The sequence below is a fragment of the Lepisosteus oculatus genome, chromosome 7 (assembly GCF_040954835.1).
Source record: "Lepisosteus oculatus isolate fLepOcu1 chromosome 7, fLepOcu1.hap2, whole genome shotgun sequence".
Classification (NCBI taxonomy): domain Eukaryota; kingdom Metazoa; phylum Chordata; class Actinopteri; order Semionotiformes; family Lepisosteidae; genus Lepisosteus; species Lepisosteus oculatus.
The window spans coordinates 13,125,128-13,149,376 of record NC_090702.1 but is presented as its reverse complement, the minus strand read 5'-3'; the positions used below and the strand labels follow the sequence as shown (position 1 = coordinate 13,149,376).

The 24,249-nt window shown below is 39.4% G+C and overlaps 2 protein-coding genes across 2 annotated transcripts; one reads left to right on the top strand and one right to left on the bottom strand.

Moving 5' to 3' along the window:
* Positions 1–744: 744 nt before the first annotated feature.
* On the bottom strand, positions 745–17,010 carry LOC102691017 (ADP-ribosylation factor 4-like). The gene is made up of 6 exons (XM_006633739.3): positions 16,803–17,010; positions 12,416–12,496; positions 10,425–10,534; positions 3,375–3,446; positions 2,857–2,982; positions 745–1,983 (listed from the first exon to the last, which is right to left on the bottom strand). The coding sequence occupies exons 1-6, from the start codon at positions 16,867–16,869 to the stop codon at positions 1,897–1,899; spliced, it is 543 nt and encodes a 180-aa protein (XP_006633802.1). The 5' UTR covers positions 16,870–17,010; the 3' UTR covers positions 745–1,896.
* An 811-nt stretch (positions 17,011–17,821) lies between these two features.
* gcc1 (GRIP and coiled-coil domain containing 1) lies at positions 17,822–24,249 on the top strand. Its single transcript, XM_006633740.3, has 3 exons — positions 17,822–17,922; positions 18,575–19,683; positions 22,347–24,249. The coding sequence occupies exons 2-3, from the start codon at positions 18,622–18,624 to the stop codon at positions 23,658–23,660; spliced, it is 2,376 nt and encodes a 791-aa protein (XP_006633803.2). The 5' UTR covers positions 17,822–17,922; positions 18,575–18,621; the 3' UTR covers positions 23,661–24,249.

The following is a 24,249-nucleotide window of genomic DNA, read 5'->3' as shown; positions in this document are numbered from 1 at the left end:
CAGAGAGGAGCATTTCAGATGTACCGATAGCTGACCAGAAATTTTAATGATCTACAACGGTGTACAGTATTATCAACAATCTGTTTATATCACAGTTTTTTAAACAAACCAAACAGGAAGAAAAAAAATGAACAACACAAAGCTCCTAACAGCATGACAGGAAATTAAGTTGCAAAGTGTGGTTAACGGAAACAAGTTTACACAATTCATAAGTAGGTGACATTTTAATCAGCTTGGCAGGACACCTAAGAAAATCATAAGGCTTACTCGGTTCAGAGTGTAAGAAAAGCAGTCTCTCATTTTCATAATTTAGTCTGAATATTCACCTAAAGGGCAATGACTACAAAGAAAAGAAAACAAATGTTTGTGGCAAATAGTTTAACTTGAATGTGTTCATGAAAAGGATGTATAAAAAACATAGTTCCTGGATAGTCAAGACATTGTCTAAAGGTGACTTTTTACACCCAGTTCTGTTAATGTTTTATTGATCACTGAACTCAGTTAAATTAAGTACATCCTAGTTTTAATGTATAATTGGAGACAAGGCTAGTACTGGACTACCTTTTAATGAGCTGATGTAAAAATACATAATGAAATATTTATTAGGCAATCAGCACAAATTTGTATAGGTTCTCCTGCTTCAGAGCACTCACTACATGTCTTCCCTGACCTTCAGACAACTATACACCATAACCTTTTCAAGCAACACTAAACGTAAATGTAAAAAAAGAATCATGCACAGTACAATTTTCCCACTTTTTAATAACTTGCACCTTTAAAAAAACAAAACCAAAAACATGGACATGTTGAGCTAACATTCAAAAAGGAACATTGTAATGGTCATCTCTGATCAATAGCCTTGCTGTGGTGGTTTATGCTAAAGGTCTGTAACCAAGGTTATTTTTTGTTTATGGTCTTTTTTTTGTACAACAAAAGGAATCACTATGGTTTGTACTCTGTTTGCTTCATGCGTGTTTAGGAATAGGGCACCGTGGAAAGGTACTTTTTCAGAAACAGAGGGTAAAATTACAATAGGACCCACAGCACTAGCCTGCAAGCTCTGTCCCCGTTTTCCTTCTTGCACCACGAGCAAAAGCTGCAATTATCAAAGCACTGTACAAAACTCAATAATGCAACATCATGTACCGGCACTGAAGATACAGTTCAAAATGAGAGAAGGGGGGGTGGGGGAAGTAAAGATGTATTCCTTTGCAAGTGTAGTCCTGAATAAGGCTGATCAATCTTTCTCCATTAGATCATAAAGGATACAAAACATAACTGGGTAATAGGGAAATGCAACTTGTATTGATGGAAATAAATGGCCTGTGAAATTACTTTAGCAGTGGGCCTGTCTTATTTTATTTTAATTCCTGTGACCTCCCTTTACTGCATGAACACCCAACTCTGGCCAATTGATTTCTGCTGAAATTCAACAGAACTGCAGGGGAGTGCTGTCACAAGGAAGGCCATTAAGCTGAAATGATAAACATATTACTTTTGTGGCATGTGTCAGAAGTGTTGCACTCCAGAGACGCAAGACAGGATGCAGCACTGTCTCACCCAGTCTCGCCTATTGTCCACTCTACTTTCTGCTGTACCAACTTTCTCAAACAGTCTGGAAATTGCTTTTTTTGTCATTTAAAAACATGCAACTTAAACTTTTCAGAGAAGAGGCTAGGGTAAAAAAAAACAAAAAACAAGACTAATTAACATTGGGAATAACAAGATAAAAGAAAAAAAGAGTTTACAACAGGAACTGATTGCAAAGTCCATAACTTCAAGTTCTACCAGACAGACACACTGATAATTTAGACAAATTTCTCTGTAAAATATCATTTCACGCTCTCGCGCACACTTTCTCTCTTGTTCGCTTCAGTTCTTGCTTCTTTTGCCTCTTTAGCGCTTCGACAATTCATTGGATAACCAGTCGAGTCCTTCGTATAAACCAGTGCCTTGTGTGGCACAGGTGGCCTGGACATACCACTGCAGAACAAGGGGAAAGAAAGCAAAAACGTTACCATAAAAGGCTATAACTCTGTAAGACATTTATTGTAAAGCAAGCTCACCTTGTAGCTCATGTTTGTTCTACAACTCCCAAAACAGAACTGACTACTACTGATGTTGTGTACAGCTTTTTTTGTAAAAAAAAAAACACATTATTTTTGCAGAGTGTACAACCAGGAGTAATTTGGGCTGTATAGTGTGCTGTAGATTAAGCATGTTTCTCACCTGCTTACAGTGGTTTTATTTTTATTCCAATGACGAATGGTTTTCTGACTTAACAGTGAGCAAGGACTAAACTGCATACAAAAAATATTTGTAGCAGCACTCGGTACTCATTAGACTCCTGCGTGTGACATACCTCATCCTCTGCTGGAATGGAATTTTTCCTTTGATTAAATATACTTATCCTGTCTGTTTTATTGAGTTGTCACTGAAAAATTAAAATTTACTAGTCAAAGTGGCACACGATATATACATTACTGGTCAATTCACATTTGACATGGCTGTATCACGCAACTGATTTCCAATATAGTCCAGTACCACCATTAAATATAGGTTTTTATAAAAGCAGAAAGAAGTTTTCAAATTAAAAATGACACTCTTGCAAATAATGCAAAATGATTATCTAGCATTGTAACCTGGGGTGGACAATTCTAGAGCGGCATTTGAATGAATTACATTCCAAGAGAAAAATACATTGTTCTATAGGCAGATCAGTGTTATAGACATAAAGTAGCCTGAACCCACCAGAGGATGTAAGCTGACAGTTCTAAAGGTCTGGTACGTGTCTTGTCAAAACAGAATTCTACGACTAAGGGTAAGGTTTAAATAGTGCACCGAGTGTCTACGTACAGTTCTGTTGCGGAGGTTCTGTAAGCCAAGCTTGTCTGTCAGGTCGCTCACTATCATGGCATTTGGTAAATCCTGCTTGTTTGCAAACACCAGTAGAACGGCGTCTCGGAGCTCATCCTCTTGCAGCTGGAAAGAAAGGTCAGTCAGTTCTGAAAAACAAGTCATTTCCCCTCGATGACGGCTGTAGAGAAACACTTATAATTCTCAAGCTCTACTCTAGGTGGACACAGTTACTGTATCAATGGACATGTGAAATAAAAAGCTAAGTGGAATCTAGCTCTCTGCAATAACTTCTTCATGCTCCACCCTTGTGATAATAATGAAGTCCTCGATGGTTTCCCAAGTTTCCATTCTGAAAGTGATTGAAGGTGATATGAGAGACAAAATATTGGGTCTTGCTACAGTGCAGAGAACAGGAACAAATTGTTCAATTTCTGTTCTAGAACAAAAACATTTTTTAAGCAAAGGTGGATGGCAGGTTAAGAGCTATTAATACCCTTTGCTACACAAATACATACCATCTTCTGAAGCTCCTCTGCAGACTCTGTCACTCTCTCTCTGTCATTGCTGTCTACTACGAAGATAAGGCCCTGAAAGATCACATTTCAGAGTAAGCAATGAGCACTTATTTTGGTTGCTGGTGGACTCTTCTTTGGAAAGTTGGAAAGTTAAAAAAAAAACAGAAGAGAAAATTGCAATAGGAGCTAAAATAAGATTTTGATTTAGTATTTCAACAGCAAAAGATGAAGTATCTCAGGAGTAAGAAGAAGAAACATTTACACAGTGAAATGGAAATGTCTGTTTTCACTTGAATGTTTACCAAGTGAAAAAAAAACATGCTTCAGGGTGAGAAAGGACAAACTTTTATTAAATATTATTACCACAAAAATGGGCAGAAATGCTACAGGTACTAGAAACACTAAGAGAAATCTCCAGGGTCTGATGGTGTTTTACCAACTTAAGGAAAGAAGAAATGTTATTCATAGGCAGGTAGGAAAATTGTTCTATTCCTCAAAACAGGAGTAACACCTCCTGACTTTGAAACTGCGGGAAATGTTATTCTCGTACACAAAAAGTGATACAAAATTAATCATTTCATTACAGATCAATAGGTCTTATCTTATTTCTACTACATGTAGGGTTATGGAAAGGATAATTAGAAGTAAACTGTAAGAGGATGATGTATGGAGATAAGATTTTAGATGGAGGATATTCATCATGAATATAGAAAATGTGTAGTAAGAATTCCAAAAGAAATTTATGATAACATTTTGCAATAATGACTAATTCTTAAATTCCAGATCGTGGGATTTCTAGGAAGTGCATGTCTACAAATTGAGCTGCAGTTAAAGGATAAAAAAATGCTACAGATGAGAGATGAATATTCAAACTAGGATAATGTACTTCAGTTATCACTATTGCTCTTGTATAACAATGTCTATGATAATGTCTATCAATAATCTAGAAACTGTCAGTACTTAGTAAGATAGTCAGATTTATAAGAAATGCCAAACTAGGAGGATTAGCAAACATTTTAGAAACTGCAAAGGGAATTCCAAAAGACTTCAAGACTGGATAAAACACAATGACTTCTAATTTTATGAAGGTGCAAGTTATTAATTTTATGGTTGTATATTAATTCCATTTTCATTTATATAGTGTCTTTCAAATGTACTCTGACCATTTCTATGCTGTCCCAATTTGTGAGTTTACAAATTGATGCCTACATTTTTTATACAAAACCAGAATACTCAGACTGATGTCTTCTTAAGATAACCAAAGTATGTATTAGGAAGTTAAATATATTGAATGAGTAAGTATTCATACCCATGAACTCAATATTGGGTAGAAGCATCACAGACAGCACGGCGGGTGCAATTTTGTTTAGGTTTTTGGGGATAACCCATAAACATTTGCTTCAAGTCTTTCCACAGATTCTCAAGGATATAAGTCAGGACAGGCCATACAAAACTTTCTGATTTTTAAGCCTCTCCAGTGTAGCTTTAAATCACTCTCCTGCTGAAAGGTGAATTTACAGTCTTTAGAAGAATGAAAAAGGTTTTTCACTAGTATCTGTCTATACATTGTTCTTTCCATTTATACTTCCGTCCAGAAGAGATCTCCAGTCCCCGCTGAGAAACATCAACATAGCAGGATGCTGCTAGCACTGCCAGCTGCAGGGGTGATGTTGACAGGGAGATGTACAGTCTGGCACAGTTAGGTCTGCGCCAAACATTTTACATTTAGACCAAAAAGTCCAAATTCGGTCTCATAGGGTGTTCAAAACGCTTTGTTGAAAACGTTATGCAGGCTTTAAGATGGCTTGTTTTTAGTTGTCTTCCTTCTTGCCACCATGCCATACAGGCTAGTTTTACTGCTGACTGATACATATTTGCTCCCATCTCTGCTACTGAACTCTTTAGCTCTTTCTAATATATTATTAACATCAAAGTATTCCTTCCCAGTTTCCTTGGCAGTGTCTGGGTGGTTAGATGCACTTTCCATTTCCTTACTGAGCAGATTGTGCTCACAGGAAATTCACACTTTTTTACCCTTCTCCTTATCTGTGCTTTTCAATTACTTTATAGATAGATACTTTATTGATCCCGTGAGGGAAATTGCAGTGCAAATTTCCCAAATTATCCCTGACTTGCTTTGAAGGTTTCAAATTCTTCATATTTCCCTCTGTGCTTGGAATTTACTACCTGACCATGAACCCAAAGAGTTATTATTCTGAAATAGAGAACTACTATTAAGGCATGCTGACAGAAGCCACGCAAACTATTGTGTAAGGTAATTTTCTGCAATTTAAATTTTTCCAACAGAAAAGAATTTGAATACTTATGCTAAAACTTTTCCATTTTGCTTCAATATGATTTTCTTTTTCTCCTTTAAATATATGGAGTATGTCGTATATAAAATGATATATATTTCAAAGTGTCATGACTGAGAACTTTATAGCAACAAAATGTACAATTTGTTCAAGGGTATGAATACTTCTGCCAGGCTCTCTACATAATATATGCAATTAATGACTGAAAAAAAAAATCAAAATCTTGACCATAATACTTTGTACAGTACAAGTGTTACAATTGTCTTTTATGCAAGACAGAAATTATACTGCCAGTTTCCCTTTCAACATGTTCACCGTTACTTCCTGTTTAACGACTGATCTGCAATTTTTTTCTCATTTTAAATTAGGCTGCAGATTTTTAAATAAATTAGCAACTCAAGTTTAATTAAGGTGAAGTTTGCACTCTTGAGAAAACAAAAACAGGTGTTGATATTAGGTCTCTGCTTTGTTTGGAGCAGGAAACCATTGGGAAATAAAAGCCTCTCGAGTTTGCAATTTGCAACTGCAACGTAGAATGACATTCTAGTTCCCTCTGTCTTTCTCTTACAGTGTGGATTTTCCACCTCCAATATTCTGGCCAGAATATTAGTCTAATCTAAGTAGGCAGACAATTTCAAAGCCAAAAGTCATCAACAAAGAAGGGACAAGGTTTCAGAATGGCTCAGACCCTGAAAAATGTTAAAAGGTGTTGAGTTCAGCACTTCAGTATTTGTCTAAACAAACCCAAAGCTCCACCTCCTTTGTCATAACCAAACCACAGCACATGAAAAAAAAACTATTCTCCTGTATCTTTAATAAGAGCGACTCCACCGCAAGTTATAGATATTAAGCTAATACTGTATACTGAGACAGCTCATTCTGCACTTCATTTTGCAAAGCACCTCAGTTCTCCAAGACTTTGCCAAAGGATTAAACATTCTTTCCACATGATAAATACATTAATTGCACTCAAACTAGCTTGCATTACACTGGTTTGAAAGCAGATAAATTCATATATCTGGCAGCTATATTTTATAACAGTTATAAAAAGATCCCACAACTATCAAAATAAACAGCATTACAACTAGTCTTTTTATACACATTACTTTTACAAGTTAACTTAACTGCTGGGATTGATAACATATTCTTATGTCTTACAAATAGGAGGTTATGAATTAGAGAATTACAGGAAATACCTGTAATAATCATAATCCAGAAACTGTAAATATATACCAAGAATATCCCCCAGCATTTAGTATGAATAGAAGCAACATTGTTCATTGTTCCCTGGCACAGCTTTTGTGAAAAGAGTAATTAATCAGGCACACTGTGTTAAACAGATTTATTAACAATGACATTGATACACACTAAACAACACAACATACGTTGCAACACATTGCTCTATTTACACACACAAGGTGGCTCAGGGGCCTGACTCCTGACCAAACACAAAAAACCCACAATGCAACCAAGTATTCATAACATAAGAACATAACACCTAGAGGCCAACGAGAGAGAGAGAAACCTGCCTTCTAAACTAAAGAGAATATGACAGTTAAATCTCTCTCTATAAATCTGGATGCTACAAAGTGAATGGGAAACCTGTCTGCCCATTCTAAAGATTCATCCACTAACCAGGAGATACCATTTTTTACCTAAGGATTATCTATGAAGGTTCCCAAAAACACTAGAATGGAAAGCTCCCATAAAGTTCAAATACTCAACTAGAATCTGGTTTGATGTGGTCTAGATGGCTGACCTGAGCAAGTGCCTCTCGCCTGGCACACACTTTCTTCTCTCTCCTTGTATCTTTCTGTATGTCCCATGTTGTTCCTTTTTTATCAACTGTTCCTCGACTACTGATCACTCTTAATCATATATACAGACCCTAATTAATTAACCAAGATAAACCGATGGATTCTGTTGATTAATGTCTCAGACCCACTTCCACTCAGCTAACACCTCAGCTCCTTTCTTGCTATGAAGCTCCCAAGAACTGCAAATGTTGACACTAGTTGGCAGTTTAACCATTGTCTCTAAAGTCATAGGCAATATCATTGATGTAGTATCAGGTTGATTTTCTGCTTTAACATTTTTTAAATGTCTTTATGCTTCAAAGAATAGCCACAGTGCGCTGGTTTCGGGCCAGTCAAGTCCATGTGCTGTTTTTGGAGCTTGTATTCATTTAATATAATTGACTAGAATAAATAATCTTATCCTAATATACTCAGTTCATTCAGCACTTGCAAAGCAACTATTCTCCAAGACTCTGTCAAAGGAATAAACATTGCTCTGATAAATCATGTTGCGAGAGATAAAAGACATTGAAGCAGACGGGGAAAATTAGTTTTGTGGCATTTTATCCTCTTTGAACACACAAGTCTCAAGTTATCAATTTCAATGCTGTATAAGGAGACATTGTTGCCTTTAAAACTACACCATTCCCCAGTTAGAAAAGCCAGCAAACCTCAGCACAATGGGCTTCATTACTACTAGAATTCCCCACAAACTGTGGTTTTTAGAAGCACTAAGTCCTGTTACTTTGCAATTAAACAATATTATTTTTTTAGACCAAGAGGGTGTACCATTGCACTGCAGGCTTTGAATTTGTATTTCCTTTTTAATATTGATATAATTAATTTGAAAATCTTGTATGGTCAGGAAAAAAAGGCATTTACATTCAAGTCATTCCACAAAAGTGCCTTTACTGACTGCAGCTCTGCATTTATATTCTGCTGACTTAAAAAAAAAAAATTAAAACTAGGCCATGTCTGGGAAGTTTAAGATCTCTTTTGCTTTAGATCTCTGGTTTTTAGCCCCAGAGAAAGCTGGGCTCTAGATGGGTCTTATATCCTACAAGGGATCAGACAGGAGAAAGCCACGGCCAATATAAATGTGATGATAAAGAGAGAATGAAGACAAAGAATCATAAGGTCAATTGCAGATCTGTTTCGTTCCCTTTTTTAAATAAAATTAGTCCTTTTTTAGATTTTGTCCTGCACAGAGATCTCAGCAAAAATGTGCAAAATTAGAGGAATTTTAAAACATTTGCAAAACAGATCTCCAAATATCATGCATAAATACACTGATCATCAAAAGAAAATCAAGGAAAGTACAAACTATATTGAACAGACATGAGACAAGGTACTGTACAGATACAGAAAAGGCAGATCTTTATCTACTCTGAAAGCCACAGCAGGCTGGTAACTTGTGGGGCCACCATTGGAAACAAGACAAGATGAACATCTGCAGCATGTCTTTATCAATATCATATTGGGTTTGATCTCATTCCTCTTGTAGAGCCAGGACACTGTTCTCAGTGCCCTAGATGTCACAATTCATTTCAGATTATCCCACAAATGTTCAATGGGAATGGGGTCCCAGTTCTCTCACTTGGGGGTGATTTAGTGCTTTAAGCATAAGTCAGTTACCCGTCACCTACCATGACATGCTGTGATCAAAAAGAATGATGCCAAAGAGATTTAATCTAATATTAAAATCCATATATTTTATTTTCTTATAACAGAATGAAAATGTGTGTTTGATTTTCAGTCATTATTACCTATAAGTTCCTTGTTCTAGTCTTGTTAACACTTGGAAAGGCCATTCGAACAATCAGCATTCATTTTGGTGCTAAGTGATCCTAACTCATGTGAATAATTCTTGAAAGGATCAAGGTGTCTAGACTTAAAGCAATGACTTCACATTAACCACTACTGTACATGTATTTCCTATTTATAAAAAACAGACACCTCCTTATATCAGATCCTTATTTAAGAGATTCCCAGAATAACTGCTGCTTCTGATATCTATACTTTTCAATAAACATGATAAAAAAAGAAAAGTCTCTCTCATCATTTCCTGCTGACACTAAAAAAAGTCTAGTTCTTTTAAGGCATCACCACAACTCAAGCCCTGCAGCAACAAATTGTCTGCTGTTCTCTGTGTAATAGAAGTAACAGTGACCAATCCTAAATACAATGTTCCACATGAGGCCTTACCGGAGCAAATTTAGAGTTTCATCTTAATTCTCTGAACTTTGTTTTTACAATCTTAAGACACATAAATAGGCACTATTTTATTTAACAGGACTACAGACTGCACTGGAAGGGAGTGGTTTCACATCCCAGATGGAGCCTGAGGTTACACCCCTGAGCAGAGTCCTTCAATCAAATGGCTCTAAAATGTAAAAAGGTACAAATGTAATTTTTTTGGATAAAATCCCAAAAAGAAGTAACAATTGAAAAAGGAATTCTCAGGTACTTTCCACTTCCATTTTTCTTATCATTAAAACCTCTTTAAGTGTACCCAACAAGCAACAATATAGTAAAATGGACTTGACCTATTACTCTACATTGTGCTTATCCGATTGAATTTCCATAGCAGCTTCAAGATGGGTTGCTTATATTTTGTAGCATCTAATTTAAATGCTATTAAAAGATTAAGATGAAAAACAAGAATGTTCACAGATGTGCAGATTCCAGTGGGGCTTATAACATCCAGAAAAGACAATACTCCCAACAAGATCACTGTGGCATGTAATATAGCCAGTTCTATATCTATCTGCACAAGGCACCATCAGCACCTGTTAAATGCCCTAGGATGCCCTAAATACACACATTTGTCCCCAAAATGAGGGACCAAGGGTGTTAAAGGGGGAGACCAGAGACTGCTTCGCCTGCCAGCAGTGAAGCAGAGAAGCAGCCTGGCTTTTCACACTGTGTCAGTGCTATACCTGCGTGTTCTGGAAGTAATGTCTCCACAAGGGGCGGATTTTGTCCTGGCCACCCACATCCCATACTGTGAAACAGATGTTCTTGTATTCCACCGTTTCCACATTAAAACCTGGAAAAATCAAAGCACTTTTTTAAAACAATGAATTAATCAGCAGAAAACTTAAAAAATAAACCACTGTGCTTGTTTTTAAGAGAATTTTTCTCCTAGTGGCAGTAAAAAGTAGTTTCAAAACAGTTAATAAAATAATCACAGCACACTGATGCGGTTACCATTGAAACGTACTCTTTGGGTCTCACATGCTTTTTATATTTTGAAGGTGCTTTTCTGTATGTACTTGGCCCTTAATTGAAAGATGCAGAGTACTTAAAATGGACATGGTTTGAAGAGTTTTTTTCTTACAGTTGAGACCGTAGGAAGCCGGTCCAACAAATCAAGAACAGAATATTCTAGAACACTGTTGCAGTCTGATCTCACCTGATCAGCTGTGGAAACAACCAGCACACTTTCTCTGTAATAGAGGTCGCCTAGATATTACAGGTTTCACTTCACCCAATATCCCTGCATGTAGCCACGTTCATGTTCGACAAAAACTGTAAAACTGTGAGTTGCAGCCAAGTGGAATTAAATAAATTGGAAGAATTGTGTACTACAAGGAGAGTCCCAAATGTAAATAATTGTACATTAATAAGTAGTATTATATTGTTTTAAACCACTCTGAAAAAAACATGAAAACTAGGTGAGTAACCCCAGCATCCTGGCCAAATTTCCCATTGGCCCTTACCAATCATGGCCTCCTAATAATCCCCATCTATGAATTGGCTTAATTACTCTGCTCTGCTCCCCACTGATAGCTGATGTGTGGTGAGTGTTCTGGTGCACTATGGCCGCTGTTGCATCATCCAGGTGGATGCTGCACATTGGTGGTGGTGGAGGGGAGTCCCCAATACCTGTAAAGCTCTTTGAGTGTAGTGTCCAGAAAAGTGTAAGCAATAATTTATTATTATTAACTAGAGAGATGAGTGTGAACCATCAAATGCTTTTACTGAGAACAAAGTGTACTAATCTAGCACAAAGCTTTGGCTCCTATGAGCCAGAACTTTAAGACATAAAACTGTGACGAACTGGTATTCTGCCGAGCATGCACACTTCTTTTTGTGGGGACAAAACCTTGTAATCTTCACTTGAAAGAGTGCTTCGTCACTGAACAAGCTGTTATCCGAGGTATTGTTTGACAAGAAATGGACGCGAATAATGGTTGTCCTAAAACAGGAAGGAGTGGACAAACCAGTGCTGCTCTGGAGCAGATCAGCAAATAAAAGGACACACCCACACAATGATTTCCCAGACCAAGATGATTTTCATTATTGCGTTTCTTGTATTACACAATTCACAATCCCTTGACGGGTAGTTATCAGGCTCAATAAGACCAGATTCCAGTCCAAAGAGAAGAGGTGGATGAGAGTTCAATCCCCTACCGGGTTATAAGAGGAAAAGATGAACTATTTGCCATACCAGTCGTGCATGGAAAATGTAAAATATATCCACATAGGGCAGAATAGCACGTAACAAAACAGGCAAATTGTTTCAGCCCAGCAGCTCACAGAGGCTTCTTAATTGTTCTAAAACAGTCCTTCCCTAGATTTGTACTATTATAGAATGACATGACCTTTTCTTCCAAAGTATTGCTGCTAAAGACACACAAACTGTAAAACAAGCCCATTTTTGAAGTGACACGTGTTGTCCAGCTGTCTAACATATGCAAAGATGTGGCTAACGAATTTGCACATACAATAACTTCTGCATTTATATACATTTCAAGTCATTGAGTGTGTGCATAAAGATTAAAAGTATCTGACAAGAATATTAAAGACTTGGTCATTTAGCATAATTTTAGGATATGTTTTCATATCCATAACATAACTGCCCTAAATCCAAAAGAACTTCACGTCAAATATTTTGGCATTTAGACATTTTAAGCAAAGGCCTTACCAATGGTTGGAATGGTAGTAACGATTTCTCCCAGCTTCAGTTTGTATAAAATAGTGGTTTTCCCAGCTGCATCCAGACCAACTGCAAAAAAAACATTAAAGCAGCACAAATTAATTGACAAAATTATAAATAAGATGTGCTGTCAAATGCTTAAAGAATGTATGAAAACAAGTTAAACCAGTGGCTCTCAATCCTGGTCTTGACGGGCCTGTATGCTGTTTTCTGTTACAGTCAGGCCCTTAACCCCTGGTGCCCCTTGGGGTTAGGAACTGATTCTTTTATACTTAGTGCCTTATTACTCACCACAAAGCTCTTAGCTACTTATGATGAATAGCTGGGAATGACAAGCATGATGAAAAGTAAACACTGTGGGATTGACTTGATTCAATGTGTACAGTTGGACACAGTTCAGGTCCCACACCTGAATAAGGGAAGCTAAGAAACTCAGTAATTAAAGGGGTGTAAATGGAAGGTTGGGTAGCTCGGTGGAGTAGCTACCATTGCTGCCTCACAGTGCGCTGCGACCATGGGTTCAATTCCTGGGGTGCTTTCAGCATGGAGTCTGTATGTTCTCCCTGTGTTCCTGTGGGTTCCCTCTAAGCTCTTCAGTTTCTTCACGTAGTCCAAAGACAAACTGGTAGGTTAATTGGCTTCTGGGGAAAACTGGCTTTGGTTTGAGTGTGCCCCCCCACCAGTGGACTAGAGTATTGTCTAGAGTGTAGCCTGCCTTGTGCCTATTGCTTGCCAGGATAGGCTTCAGCTCCCCAACAGCCCTGAATTGGATAAAGGGGTTAGAAAATGGATGGATAGATGGACAAGGGTGATTCCATTTTCAAAATGCATGCAACTTTACAAAATGAAGGTGGAAAGCTGAAAACATGTTTAAAACTAGGGCTCAAATTGAAATGAATTGATCGGTTTCTGACAAAACAGCTGGAGCAGAACCAGAAAGGACAGGGAGCTCCAAGACCAAGATTGAGAATCACTGCATTACAAGATGTAACCCTCAGGAACAGTGCAGAAAAAAAAGTTGCAAAGTTCACACTTCAATTTCAATGATAACATTACAAAAGAAGAAAACCGGACCCCAATTTCAAGATGTGTCTGCAAATCAACATCAGCTGTTTTAAAGAAATTGGGGAAGTCTTACCATATGCAGATTTAGTGTTGCAACACTTCCAATAAAGACATGGTGCAATGACTTTCACATAAAAACACACACTTTAGAATGAAAGCAAAAGAAAACAAAAAAAATCTTAAAATAGCAGCTCAATAAATGTGCACAATCCAATCCTCTTAATTTCAGTTCCATGTCCATGTCATCCCAATTTAATTTGTCTAATCTATAGGAGCGCGCAGACATGCTCATTGCAAAACTGGATAGTGAAGAAAGCTGAAACACCAGACAAATTACTGAGACACAACAGCACAGGAACTAGTGCCTCACATATTTCTTCAAACGACAGGAAGACATTCAGTGACAGGGAAACAAATCTGAATATATTTTAGGAAAAATAACTGAAATATCTTAACAGTAAATGTGATCCTTTTTTTATTGTGAACAGATGAACACCAAAATTTTAAGTACATCTTGGCCAGCGTCACAAAACACACAAAATGTTGGGAGATGAACCCTTCAGCAGAAACGACTGGATCCCGCCTTGATTTGAGAATGATTTTTTTCCACAATTTTCATCTGGCTCATTTTCTCACACATCCGTTAACCTTCCAGCGTGTCTTTGAACTGTGGGAGGAAACTGGAGTACCCAGCAAAAACCTACGTGAATATGGGGAGAACATACAAACTCCACACAGATAGCAACCCAGGTCTTGAACTGAGCCCAGGACCCCAGTCCTGCGAGGCAGTAATGCTGAACACTGTCACCCATCTATGGAGCAATTAGCTACAAACTACAAACGTCGTTAGATGGGTCAAATGGCCTCCTTTCATTGGTAACATTTCTTAAATTCTTACCATACTGAGATTATTGCATTAAAAAAGGGAGATGAGTTGAAGTTGAGTATTGCTGCAGCAGGTGGACATCAGGCCATGAGTGTCAACACTACGTATTTGCACACTGGCAAATAAACACAATAGGGAATCTTCAGAATCTGATGCAACGTGTTTTGGAGTCAGAAATACAGTATTATCCTTGCCATGAAGTTGCAGACGGAACCAGTTAATTTCCATACCGCTTCAAGGTGAAAAACTCTTACTTAACTTCATTTCTACACCATTATAGGAAGATAATCAAAAGCTGCCATCACGGCCCCCCTCACCAACTCTTGGTGTACTTTATCTTAAGCTACTGAATAGCACCTCAAGAGAAAAGCAACCCCAAAAACAGAAATCTATTTTACAAACTGGTCAAACAAAAAGCATTAGATTGAACTATGAACTCAAATGATTTTTGACTGGACACTTAAATCCCACGTATTTCCATTTTCTTCATTTTTTTTAGCTCATGTTGCTTAATTCCCATATTGGTGGATGGACATGCTCTATCCTGCTGAAGTTCTTTCTAAGGAAGCCTTTTATTCTGTTGTACAGTTCTACAGATCATTAGTGAAGTATTTCTGACTGTCTAGGCATAACCACTTAAAGGAACCTGAAAGATCCAACAAAAGGCACCAAAACTTTGATATAAAAAATGCAAAGTAGGGGTTAAACTACAATACATTTAACACGACACATTCTGACATTTATTTTTTAACTTTTAACTTTTTCATTAGCATTTACAGTACTTGTTGAGGTTTGCAACAGTTTAAAATGTCTGATGCTGTGCATTCTTAAAGCAGAGAAAAACATTCAGAAGAGACATTGTTTCATCTAGTTTGGTATTGGTAAGAAAGACATGAAGTAAACACAGGTGAAATGGAAGAGCCGTGAAAAGTAGTGCACGTTTTTGCACAAAAATGAAAACATTCAATTTAAACTTTGAAGTAGGAGTGACAGTTGAGGTTCCAGTTGTTTGTTCTTGTTTGACTGGAGCCTCAGTGATCAAGACAGCCCATCCTGCTGAGATTTCACGAGCAACAGCATCAGTGTGCAATGACAGCAAGATGTCATCACCAATGGTGAACAGTGGACACAAGTGCACACGCCAGGGTCATGACAGCCGTGCATTAATTCGAAGAGCAGGGCAAGACAAGCGAGCAACTGCATATTTCAGCCTGCGGCACAAGCTGCCAGTTTGATCCGAAACAATCCGCAGAGAACTCCGCAGAGTGGGATACCACTGTTGGTCTGAAGTGCACAAAGCACTCATCACATTGGGCAGTACATGTTTTAGAGCCCAGTGGTGCAAAGTGCACAAGCAATGGAATACTGAGCAGTAGAGAAATGTGATTCAGTCAGATTAAACATCTTTCACCATGTTCCTGACAAATGCTTGAGTGCACCTAAAGCCCAAAAGACTTAGTTTCAACGATGAAGGGTGCTGGGGGTTCCGTAATATGTAGGGAACATTTTCCTAGCGTGGTTTGGGTACACTTATTTACTTAAAAGGCAAATCCATGCTTATGGCTATTGTTCTGAATTGTTCTGAATTGTGTACCACTCCTCCATATTTGGAGCACTAGCTTTTCCTCAAGGTGAGTTTGTACTACAGTGCGATGACACTCAACACTTTTACCTACAAAAGAAAAAAAATGTTCTGCCTACTTATATGATGTTTTAATCACACAGCAACATACAATATTACATATAATGAAAATTCTAAATACTAAATAATTCTAAATAATAATCTCAGATTTATAACTGGCGACGGTATGACAAGACCATGGATAGCTCACTTTGGTGCTATACAGTATCTTTGCCAATGTTGCATCACTAAGTGTTCCTTTTACATCCTAAAAAAAGACGGACACAACACTGAAGGCCTAAATAGAGGACTCATATTCAGAATAAACAAGAAATGGAAGAAAATAATGTTTATGTTTTCGCCTTCGAGTTATAATTCCTAACAGTCCATAACCAGTTCCAGTATAGGTAACTTCCTAAAAACAAAACGTTACCATTTTCTAAAACGTGCAGTAACTACATTTAAAACGCACGGACACCGGATTTCTTGCATAATGCAGGAAAGGCATTTCCTAACTGCATTATTTCACAAAAAACCTTGCTAAACGAAATGGAGAAAAGGAATAGGCATTTCGATATCCATCACTATTGTTATCTCCACTCTTTCAACCTCAATGAGCAGCAATAGAATTAAATACCTCTCGTAGTGTTATCGTGACTTATTCGGTACTGTTATTAACAAATCGTGCCGTCCCCTTTGTCGCTCTGTACAGAATGTAACCACAGAGGCCCCATCTTTTCCTCCTCGTCTCTGGGGCAGCTCTAACAATACCCTCCCTCTGCCTCCGTATTGTCAATGCTTACCCATAAGTATCCTCATTTGTTTCTTGCCAAAAAGCTTGGAGAAAAGCGACGAGATAGTGAGGCCCATGTTGTGCGAGAGTACCCCCCCTTTAACACTTCGAGTGATGTCTACAGTTAGAAACAGAAATCGTTTAAACAGCCCCTATAGAAAATGGGAGTCTCTCTACTGCCTCCTCCTCTGATGCAGGTGCCACGTCCAGGCCAACGCGGAAGAAATTACGTCACCGCTTTCATGAAACTTTATTAGCAATCATAGGGTGTCTCATTTCCAAAACTGCTGTAATAAACCCAATCTGCCCCCAAACGATTCTGTGAGCAACGCTCAGAAAAATGTATGCTTTATTTTGGAATGTTTGGTAGATGTATGCAGCATAACACACATGCATTACCTTTGCAAGTACAGACGTAATCTGCTAAAATGGAAATGACATGTCACATTTTATCCGTCCATGAACACAAAGCCGCTTATTCCTGGCAATGGCCAGAATAACCCGGTGTCCTGTCCGAGAAGCATAAGGCACATACAGGAGCATGCCCCGGGCAGGACACTATATTTTAATATTTTCGTTAATATTGTACCTCGAACAACCTGCAGGGTCCGCCGTATGCGTTACAATATCAACACCCTGTAAAAGGTATTTACAACTAATGATCGCTGCATTATAATAAGATCTTTAAAATAAGACCCCGCGTTTTTCGTTTGTTCTGCTAATTCAATTTGAACATACATTTATCTCGTCTATTGTCTAGATATCTCAGGTTGTTAGTTAAAAAAAAACAGCCAGGAGATCAACCCGGTGGGGAGCAACAATTATTTTACGATACGTCGTAATTTTGTTTGTTTATTCTGAAACAAATATAAAGTAAAGAGACAAGCATACAAAATAATAAAACTCTTCTCTGAATGCTTCAATTTTTCACAGACTAATTATTTCCGACCTTACTAAGATGGCCCCCATAAATTTGTTGTAAAAACTTTATTGCTTAACAAATCCAATATACATGAAAACTCAGCCGTTACTAAAAGGACCCTTTCCAGGAAGTACGAGTTACGGACACGTAAGCTGTGTACAAGATAGCAAGCTTAAACGACTAATCGAGGACAGAGAGAAAAAAACAAGTACGTTTGCAGCTTTTTCATTAGTTCAAAATACGAAATGTAGAGTTAGTAGATGTTCTGTATTCGAGACATTTCTCCATGTGACTGTCAGCTTTGTTAGGCCTCCAGGAAAATTCCAGATATCACAACATTGCACTTTGTTTTTATTTTTTATTATTTATTCATAATGGAATTATTAACTTTATGGCAGCCGTTGCTGAAAGATGGAAACTAAAGCTGAGAATTACATCTTAAATTAGATATTCTTGAGTAGAGGTTTGCTTGCATAATTTTATTAACTCTTATTTTGAGTAGAACTGGTCTTTTTAGCCACTCAGAATGCTTTTTCCTTCAGTTTTTTTTCAGTGCACTGCTTTTTCCTTCAGTTTTTAAATCGGAGATTCTCTTGGTTAGCACATTACAGTTTGAAGTGAAAGAACGACATCTGAACTCGTTTCTATGCATATCTAGTTCTCCTTTGTTGCGAGAATTGAATGACAAATGCTCGGTTTTATACGGTGGTTTGCTGTGTTTTATTGCATATGCGAAATGATCATCCCCACCGTCTTTGTGCGTGTATTTGTTTCACGTTTATTTTTTTACTTAATTGTTACGGGGATTTCAAATTTCATGTTAAGTTTTTGTCTGATTCATTTTTCTTTTTATTTCATAGTGCCTCGGGACATGACGTGTATGATTGTTTAGCTGAAACCAGCAAACATGGAGAAGTTTGGAATGAATTTTGGGGGTGGCCCCAGTAAGAAGGAGCTGCTGGAAACTATAGAAAGTCTGAAAAAACAGCTGGTTCAGTACCAGACCCGTTTTAAAGACGTTGTCAGGGCTTACAAAAGCCTTCTGAAGGAAAAGGAAGCTTTGGAGGCAAGCTTGAAAGTTCTGACTGTATCCCAGGAAGCTGACTTGAGCTATTCGAATGCAACGCCTTCTGGGGCCTCTGGCCTGGAGCGGCGTTCTTCGGACCTTGGAGACGACAAGTGTTCGTTGCACAGCGAAGACAGCGCGGACACAGCGGCCAGTGTGGACACCGCTAACAGCGTGGCCAGCAGCAGCACCAAGGGAGAGGCGACCGAAGAAGAAAAGAGCCTTGGTGAGCACGGGCCGGCTGTGTCCGCTTTGCAAAGGGCTGAAGACAATAATGGCTCGGAGAGTGGCGTCAGCTCCAGCAGTGGGGAGCAGCAGGTGGCTGGGGAGGCTGACAGGAGAGTCCTGCAGCTGAAAGCCCAGCTGTCCACCCTGACCAGCTCCTTGGCCACTGTGACGCAGGAGAAGTCAAGGATGGAGGCCTCCTTCCAGGCGGACAAGAAGAAGGTGAAGCAGGACCTTGAGGATCTGTGCAAAAGCCTGGAGGAGGAGAGGAGTCATCATGAAGCGGAAGTGAGAAGCCTGCAGGAGCAGCTCGCGGAGGCCAAAGCCCGGGTCATCACCCAGCAACACGAGCGGGCACAGGAGCAAGGAGACCACGCGCTGATGCTCCGTGAGCTCCAGAAGCTGCTGCAGGAGGAGCGGGCCGCCAGGCAAGATGTAGAGCTTAAGCTGGAGGAGACCAGAGAAGCTCTGGTAGAGAAAATGACAACCGCCGACCGTGTGGGAGACTATGAAGCCCAGGTTAGGGTGCTTTCCACGGAGCTGGAGGAAATGAGGAAAACTCTCGAGGAGGCCGAGAGAGAGAAGTGCAAAGCCGACCCCCGCGTGGGAGAACTACAGCAGGAGATTGAAGATCTCAAAGCGCACTTCCAGCTACAAATCCAACAGGAGATGAGAAAGGTAATTTTGGTTCTCTTTCATACGGTATGTTCTTTAGCTCTTGTGAGTAGTTCATTCAGCAAAGAAGCTTGAAGAGAGTGGAGGCTGAGTATTGCAATCCAGGAGTCACAAGTTCGAACGTAGATGAGATTTCATAGGTTCCCCAAAAGGCAGCACAAAATCAGCTGAGCACTGCTGAAATTGATTTCCCCTGCCTGCTGCACAACAGCAAGCCTTAGAATCGACCAGGTGCTCGCGAGCCTGCGGTGGTTTCTGTGAGAGACGCACCATTGCTCCTGACACTGCTATCTCTCCTGTGAGGCACAGTGGAGCTCGCTGAGTGTTAAATGATTGACAGTGTGGCAGGTGTGCACGCGCATACAGTGCAGCCTGTAAGTATTTGGACAGTGTATTTGTTTTGGCTCTGTATTCTAGCACATTGGATTTGAAATAAAACAATATCCATGAGGTTAAAGTGCAGAATGTCAAGGTTAATTCGAGGGTATTTATGTCTATATTGGGTGAACGATATACACAGCCCTTTTTACACATAGTCCCCCCATTTCAGGGGACCAATAGTAATTGGACACATTAACATAATCTTAAATAAAATAGTCATGTTTAGTACTTGGTAGCAAATCCTTTGCAGTTGATGACTGCCTGAAGTCTGCGACCCATAGACATCACCAGACGCTGGGTATCTTCCCTGGTGATGCTCTGCCAGGCCTGTAATGCAGCCATTTTCAGGTCCTGCTTATTTCGGCGGCTTTTTAGCTTCAGTCTTGTCTTCAGTAAGTGAAGTGCATGCTCAGTGGGATTCAAGTCGGGTGATTGACCTGGCCAAGAAAGTTCCACTTTTTGGCCCTGAAAAACTCCACAGTTGCTTTAGCAGTATGTTTGGGGTTAAGGCTCTGCATGGCTTGGCACCTCAGTACCTGTCTGAACTATTATCGCCCTACTCTCCACCTCGCAACCTTCGCTCTTCTAATTCTGCTCTCCTTACTGTCCCCCAAGCCTGTCTACATTGTATGGGTGACAGGGCCTTCTCCTGGTATGCCCCCAAGCTCTGGAACTCTCTCCCCAAGGATATCAGAGAGTCACCTTCTCTAAACTCCTTCAAATCCAGACTCAAAACCCTCTGCTTCAGAAAAGCCTTTTCTTAACTGGTTCCATTCTTCACCCCTCTGCTCTTCTTAGTCCCACCATCCACGGTCTCCTCTATATTTTGTAATTGTGTTTTATCTTGGGTATCCTTCTTATTTATTGTTATTGTTATCCTGTTAAGCGCTTTGAAAAGCCACCTTTAAAGGCGCTATATAAAATAGTTTTTTATTATTATTATTATTATTATTATTATTGTCTTGCTGCAAGGTGAAGAACCGTCCTATGTGTTTAAAAGGCATTTAATTGGATCTGAGCAGAGAAGATGCTTATGTCCACTTCAGAATTCATCCTGGTGCTGCCATCTGCAGTCACATCATCAATAAAGACAAGTGAGCCAGTTCCATAGGCAGCCATACATGCCCAAGCCATGACACTACCTCCACCATGTTTCACAGATGAGGTGGTATGCTTTTGATCAGGAGCAGTTCCTTTTTTTCTCCACACTTTGCTCTTTCCATCACTCTGGTACAGGTTAATCTTCGTCTCATCTGTCCCAGAACTCTACAGGCTTTTTATGTACTTTTTAGCAAACTGTAACCTGCCCTTTCTGTTCTTGAGGCGTACCAGTGGTTTGTGTCTTGTGGTGAACCCTCTGAGATTATGCTGGTGTATTCTTCTCTTTATGGTAGTCTTTGACACATCTATGCCTACATCCTGGACAGTGTTTCTGATCTTTTCAACAATTGAAAAGGGGTTTTTCTTCACGATTGAAAGTATTCTTCGGTCATCCACTACTGTGTTCTCCTGTGGTCTACCAGGTCGTTTGTTATTGCTAAGCTCACCAGAGTGTTCTTGCTTCTTAGCAATGTACCAGTTGATTTTGACACATCTAATGTTTTGGCCCTGATTGATTTATTCTGATTTTTTTGCCCCGCTTTACTGGCATTGACACTTCTTTGGTCCTCATGTTGAGAGACAACAGCAACAGACTCCAGATGCAAATGCCACATCTAGAATCAACTCTAGACCTTTTGTTAGCTCTCTAGTGCATGAACTAACGATGCAACAACACACAGCTGGCCAAGAAACAGCTGAGTAGCCAATTGTCCAATTACTTTTGGTCCCCTAAAATGGGAGGACTATGTATAAAAAGGGCTGTGATTCCTATATGGTTCACCCAATATAGACATAAATACCCTCGAATTGAAGCTGACATTCTGCACTTTAACTTTAGAATCATTGTTTAATTTGAAATTCAATGTGCTAGAGTAAAGAGCCAAAACAACAAAAATTGTGTCACTGTCCAAATACTTATGGACTGCACTGTATCTCCAAGTGGTAGTGGCCTTGTAGGTGCTATGTTGGTGCTAAGTTAATTTCAGAAAATAATTAGCATGTCCAAATTGGATGCATAAAAACATTTTAGGATCCTCCTCATTTTTATAAAATCTCGGTGCTAAAATGTTCACATTTTCTTAACTCGTGAAATGTTCAAAAGTGTATTATAAAGGTAGAGAGCTAATTAGCTATACCAGTCGCCAACCACTCCTTAATTGTTCGTTCTGTTTCGGTGTGCACAGGCAGGTCAAGCAGAGGAACGGCTCCGAGAGCAGTCCCAGCTTGAAGAAAGCCGTTTGGCCAGCCTTGAAGAACGAGTCTCTGAGCTGTCTGAGCTCCTAGGGACATACGAGAAAGCCAAGCAGAAGGACCAGTTAATGCTTCAGAAGCTCAAGGACCGCATAATGCAGCTGGATATGGAAAACAAGACTTTGGCTTTTGCTGCCTCTGCTAGGACATCAGTAGACCTTACTATTGATGAGACAAGCTTAGATGTGAATGTGCTGAAGGAAAAAATGGTGAAGGTGCGAAAACTGCTGCTCTTGGCTACCCAGAAATCACCGCAGCCGTTAGAAATCGAGACACTGTGTGATGCGGAGACTGCCATTAACAGTGAGCATTCCGACGGAGAAAAGGCTTCTGTTGTTTATTATCAGCAGGAGCTGAAGCAGCTGAAGGACGAGTTTGAGCGGTACAAGATGAGAGCGCAGGTTGTACTAAAAAATAAGACGGTAAAGGATGGGAATCTGGCGAAGGAGTTGGAGGAGGTGCGCGACCAGCTGTCTGAGCTCAAGGAAAAGTATATTTCTCTCCGTCTTTCTTGTGACGAAATGGAGAACAAGCACAAACAAGAGCTGGAGTCTAGGCAGCAGTACATTTGTAGTCTCCAACAAAGCCACAAACAGGAGCTGGAGAGGTTGGAAGCTGAGTACCGTGAGAGATTTCTCAAGTTAGAAGAGGAACTACATAAGCAAAGAGACCGTACCCTTGCCCTCTTGACAGAAAAGGATCAAGAGTTGGAGAGGTTTCGGTCTATGTCTCTGGGGTACGGTTTAGGAGGACACAAAAAGTACAGTGACAATAACCCAACAGAAACGGAAATCAACAATGCTGGTGACACTGAAGATGATTCTACTCAAGATGTGATTGCCCAGGCTCTTAAAATGGCAGGACCCACTGAGCCTACTCTTCTTCTCTATGCCGAACAGTTGGCCCGTAAAGAAGTCGAGATCAGCGCACTGCGGAAGCAGAAACATCGCCTGGAGGGAGAGATTCATCAGCTGCAGGACAAGCTCCTCACCAAAGAGGAGCGCCACAGCGAGGAGGTGGCTGCGCTCCGAGAGCAGATTGAGAAATACACAAGAGACCAGAGCCGGGAAGGGGCCAACCTGGAGTATCTGAAAAATATCATATACCGGTTCTTAACTTTGCAGGACTCCCGTGGCCGACAGCAGACACTTACTGCCATTCTGACGATATTGCACTTTAGTCCACAGGAAAAACAAGCTGTTGTTAAACAGCAGGTTCATAGTTGGTGGAACACCGGGATGAGGTAGCGGGGACAGGAGTGTAAGAAATTGGATTATAAAAAAAATGTGAAACATATTTCTGATTCCTGAGGTGTTGTTTCTTTAATAGGTTTACATTCTTTCGGTTAAGATCTGAATGCCTCTAGATCATGTAATATTCAGTTTCATGAAGTATGTTTTATTTCTTTGAATGCGTTAAATCCATTCAGAATGAGGTAATTCAGAATCAAGTTATTTTGTGTTTTGGTGTCACACAGTGTGTATTCTGTTTTATGCGTTATCTGTGGCATTTTTGTTCATGGTTACTGTCTCTAACAGACCTTGTTTAAATTGTGTAGTGTCAAAGTAAACCGAAAGATTATGGTGTGACAGTTAGAATATTCTTTTCGTTCTTGTATTACCATGTAGTTCCTCTAGAGGTCAACAAACTACAACAAATGTTGGCACTAAATTGAGTGATGCGTATAGAAGAAGACAATACTGAAGTGACACCAAAATAGAATCTAATTGATGTTATGGGGACCATTTATATATAATCACATTTGTAACATTTTTACATTTTTAGTTTTGTAAATGCTTATAAAAATATTTAAGAAAACCCTATGGTCATACAAAA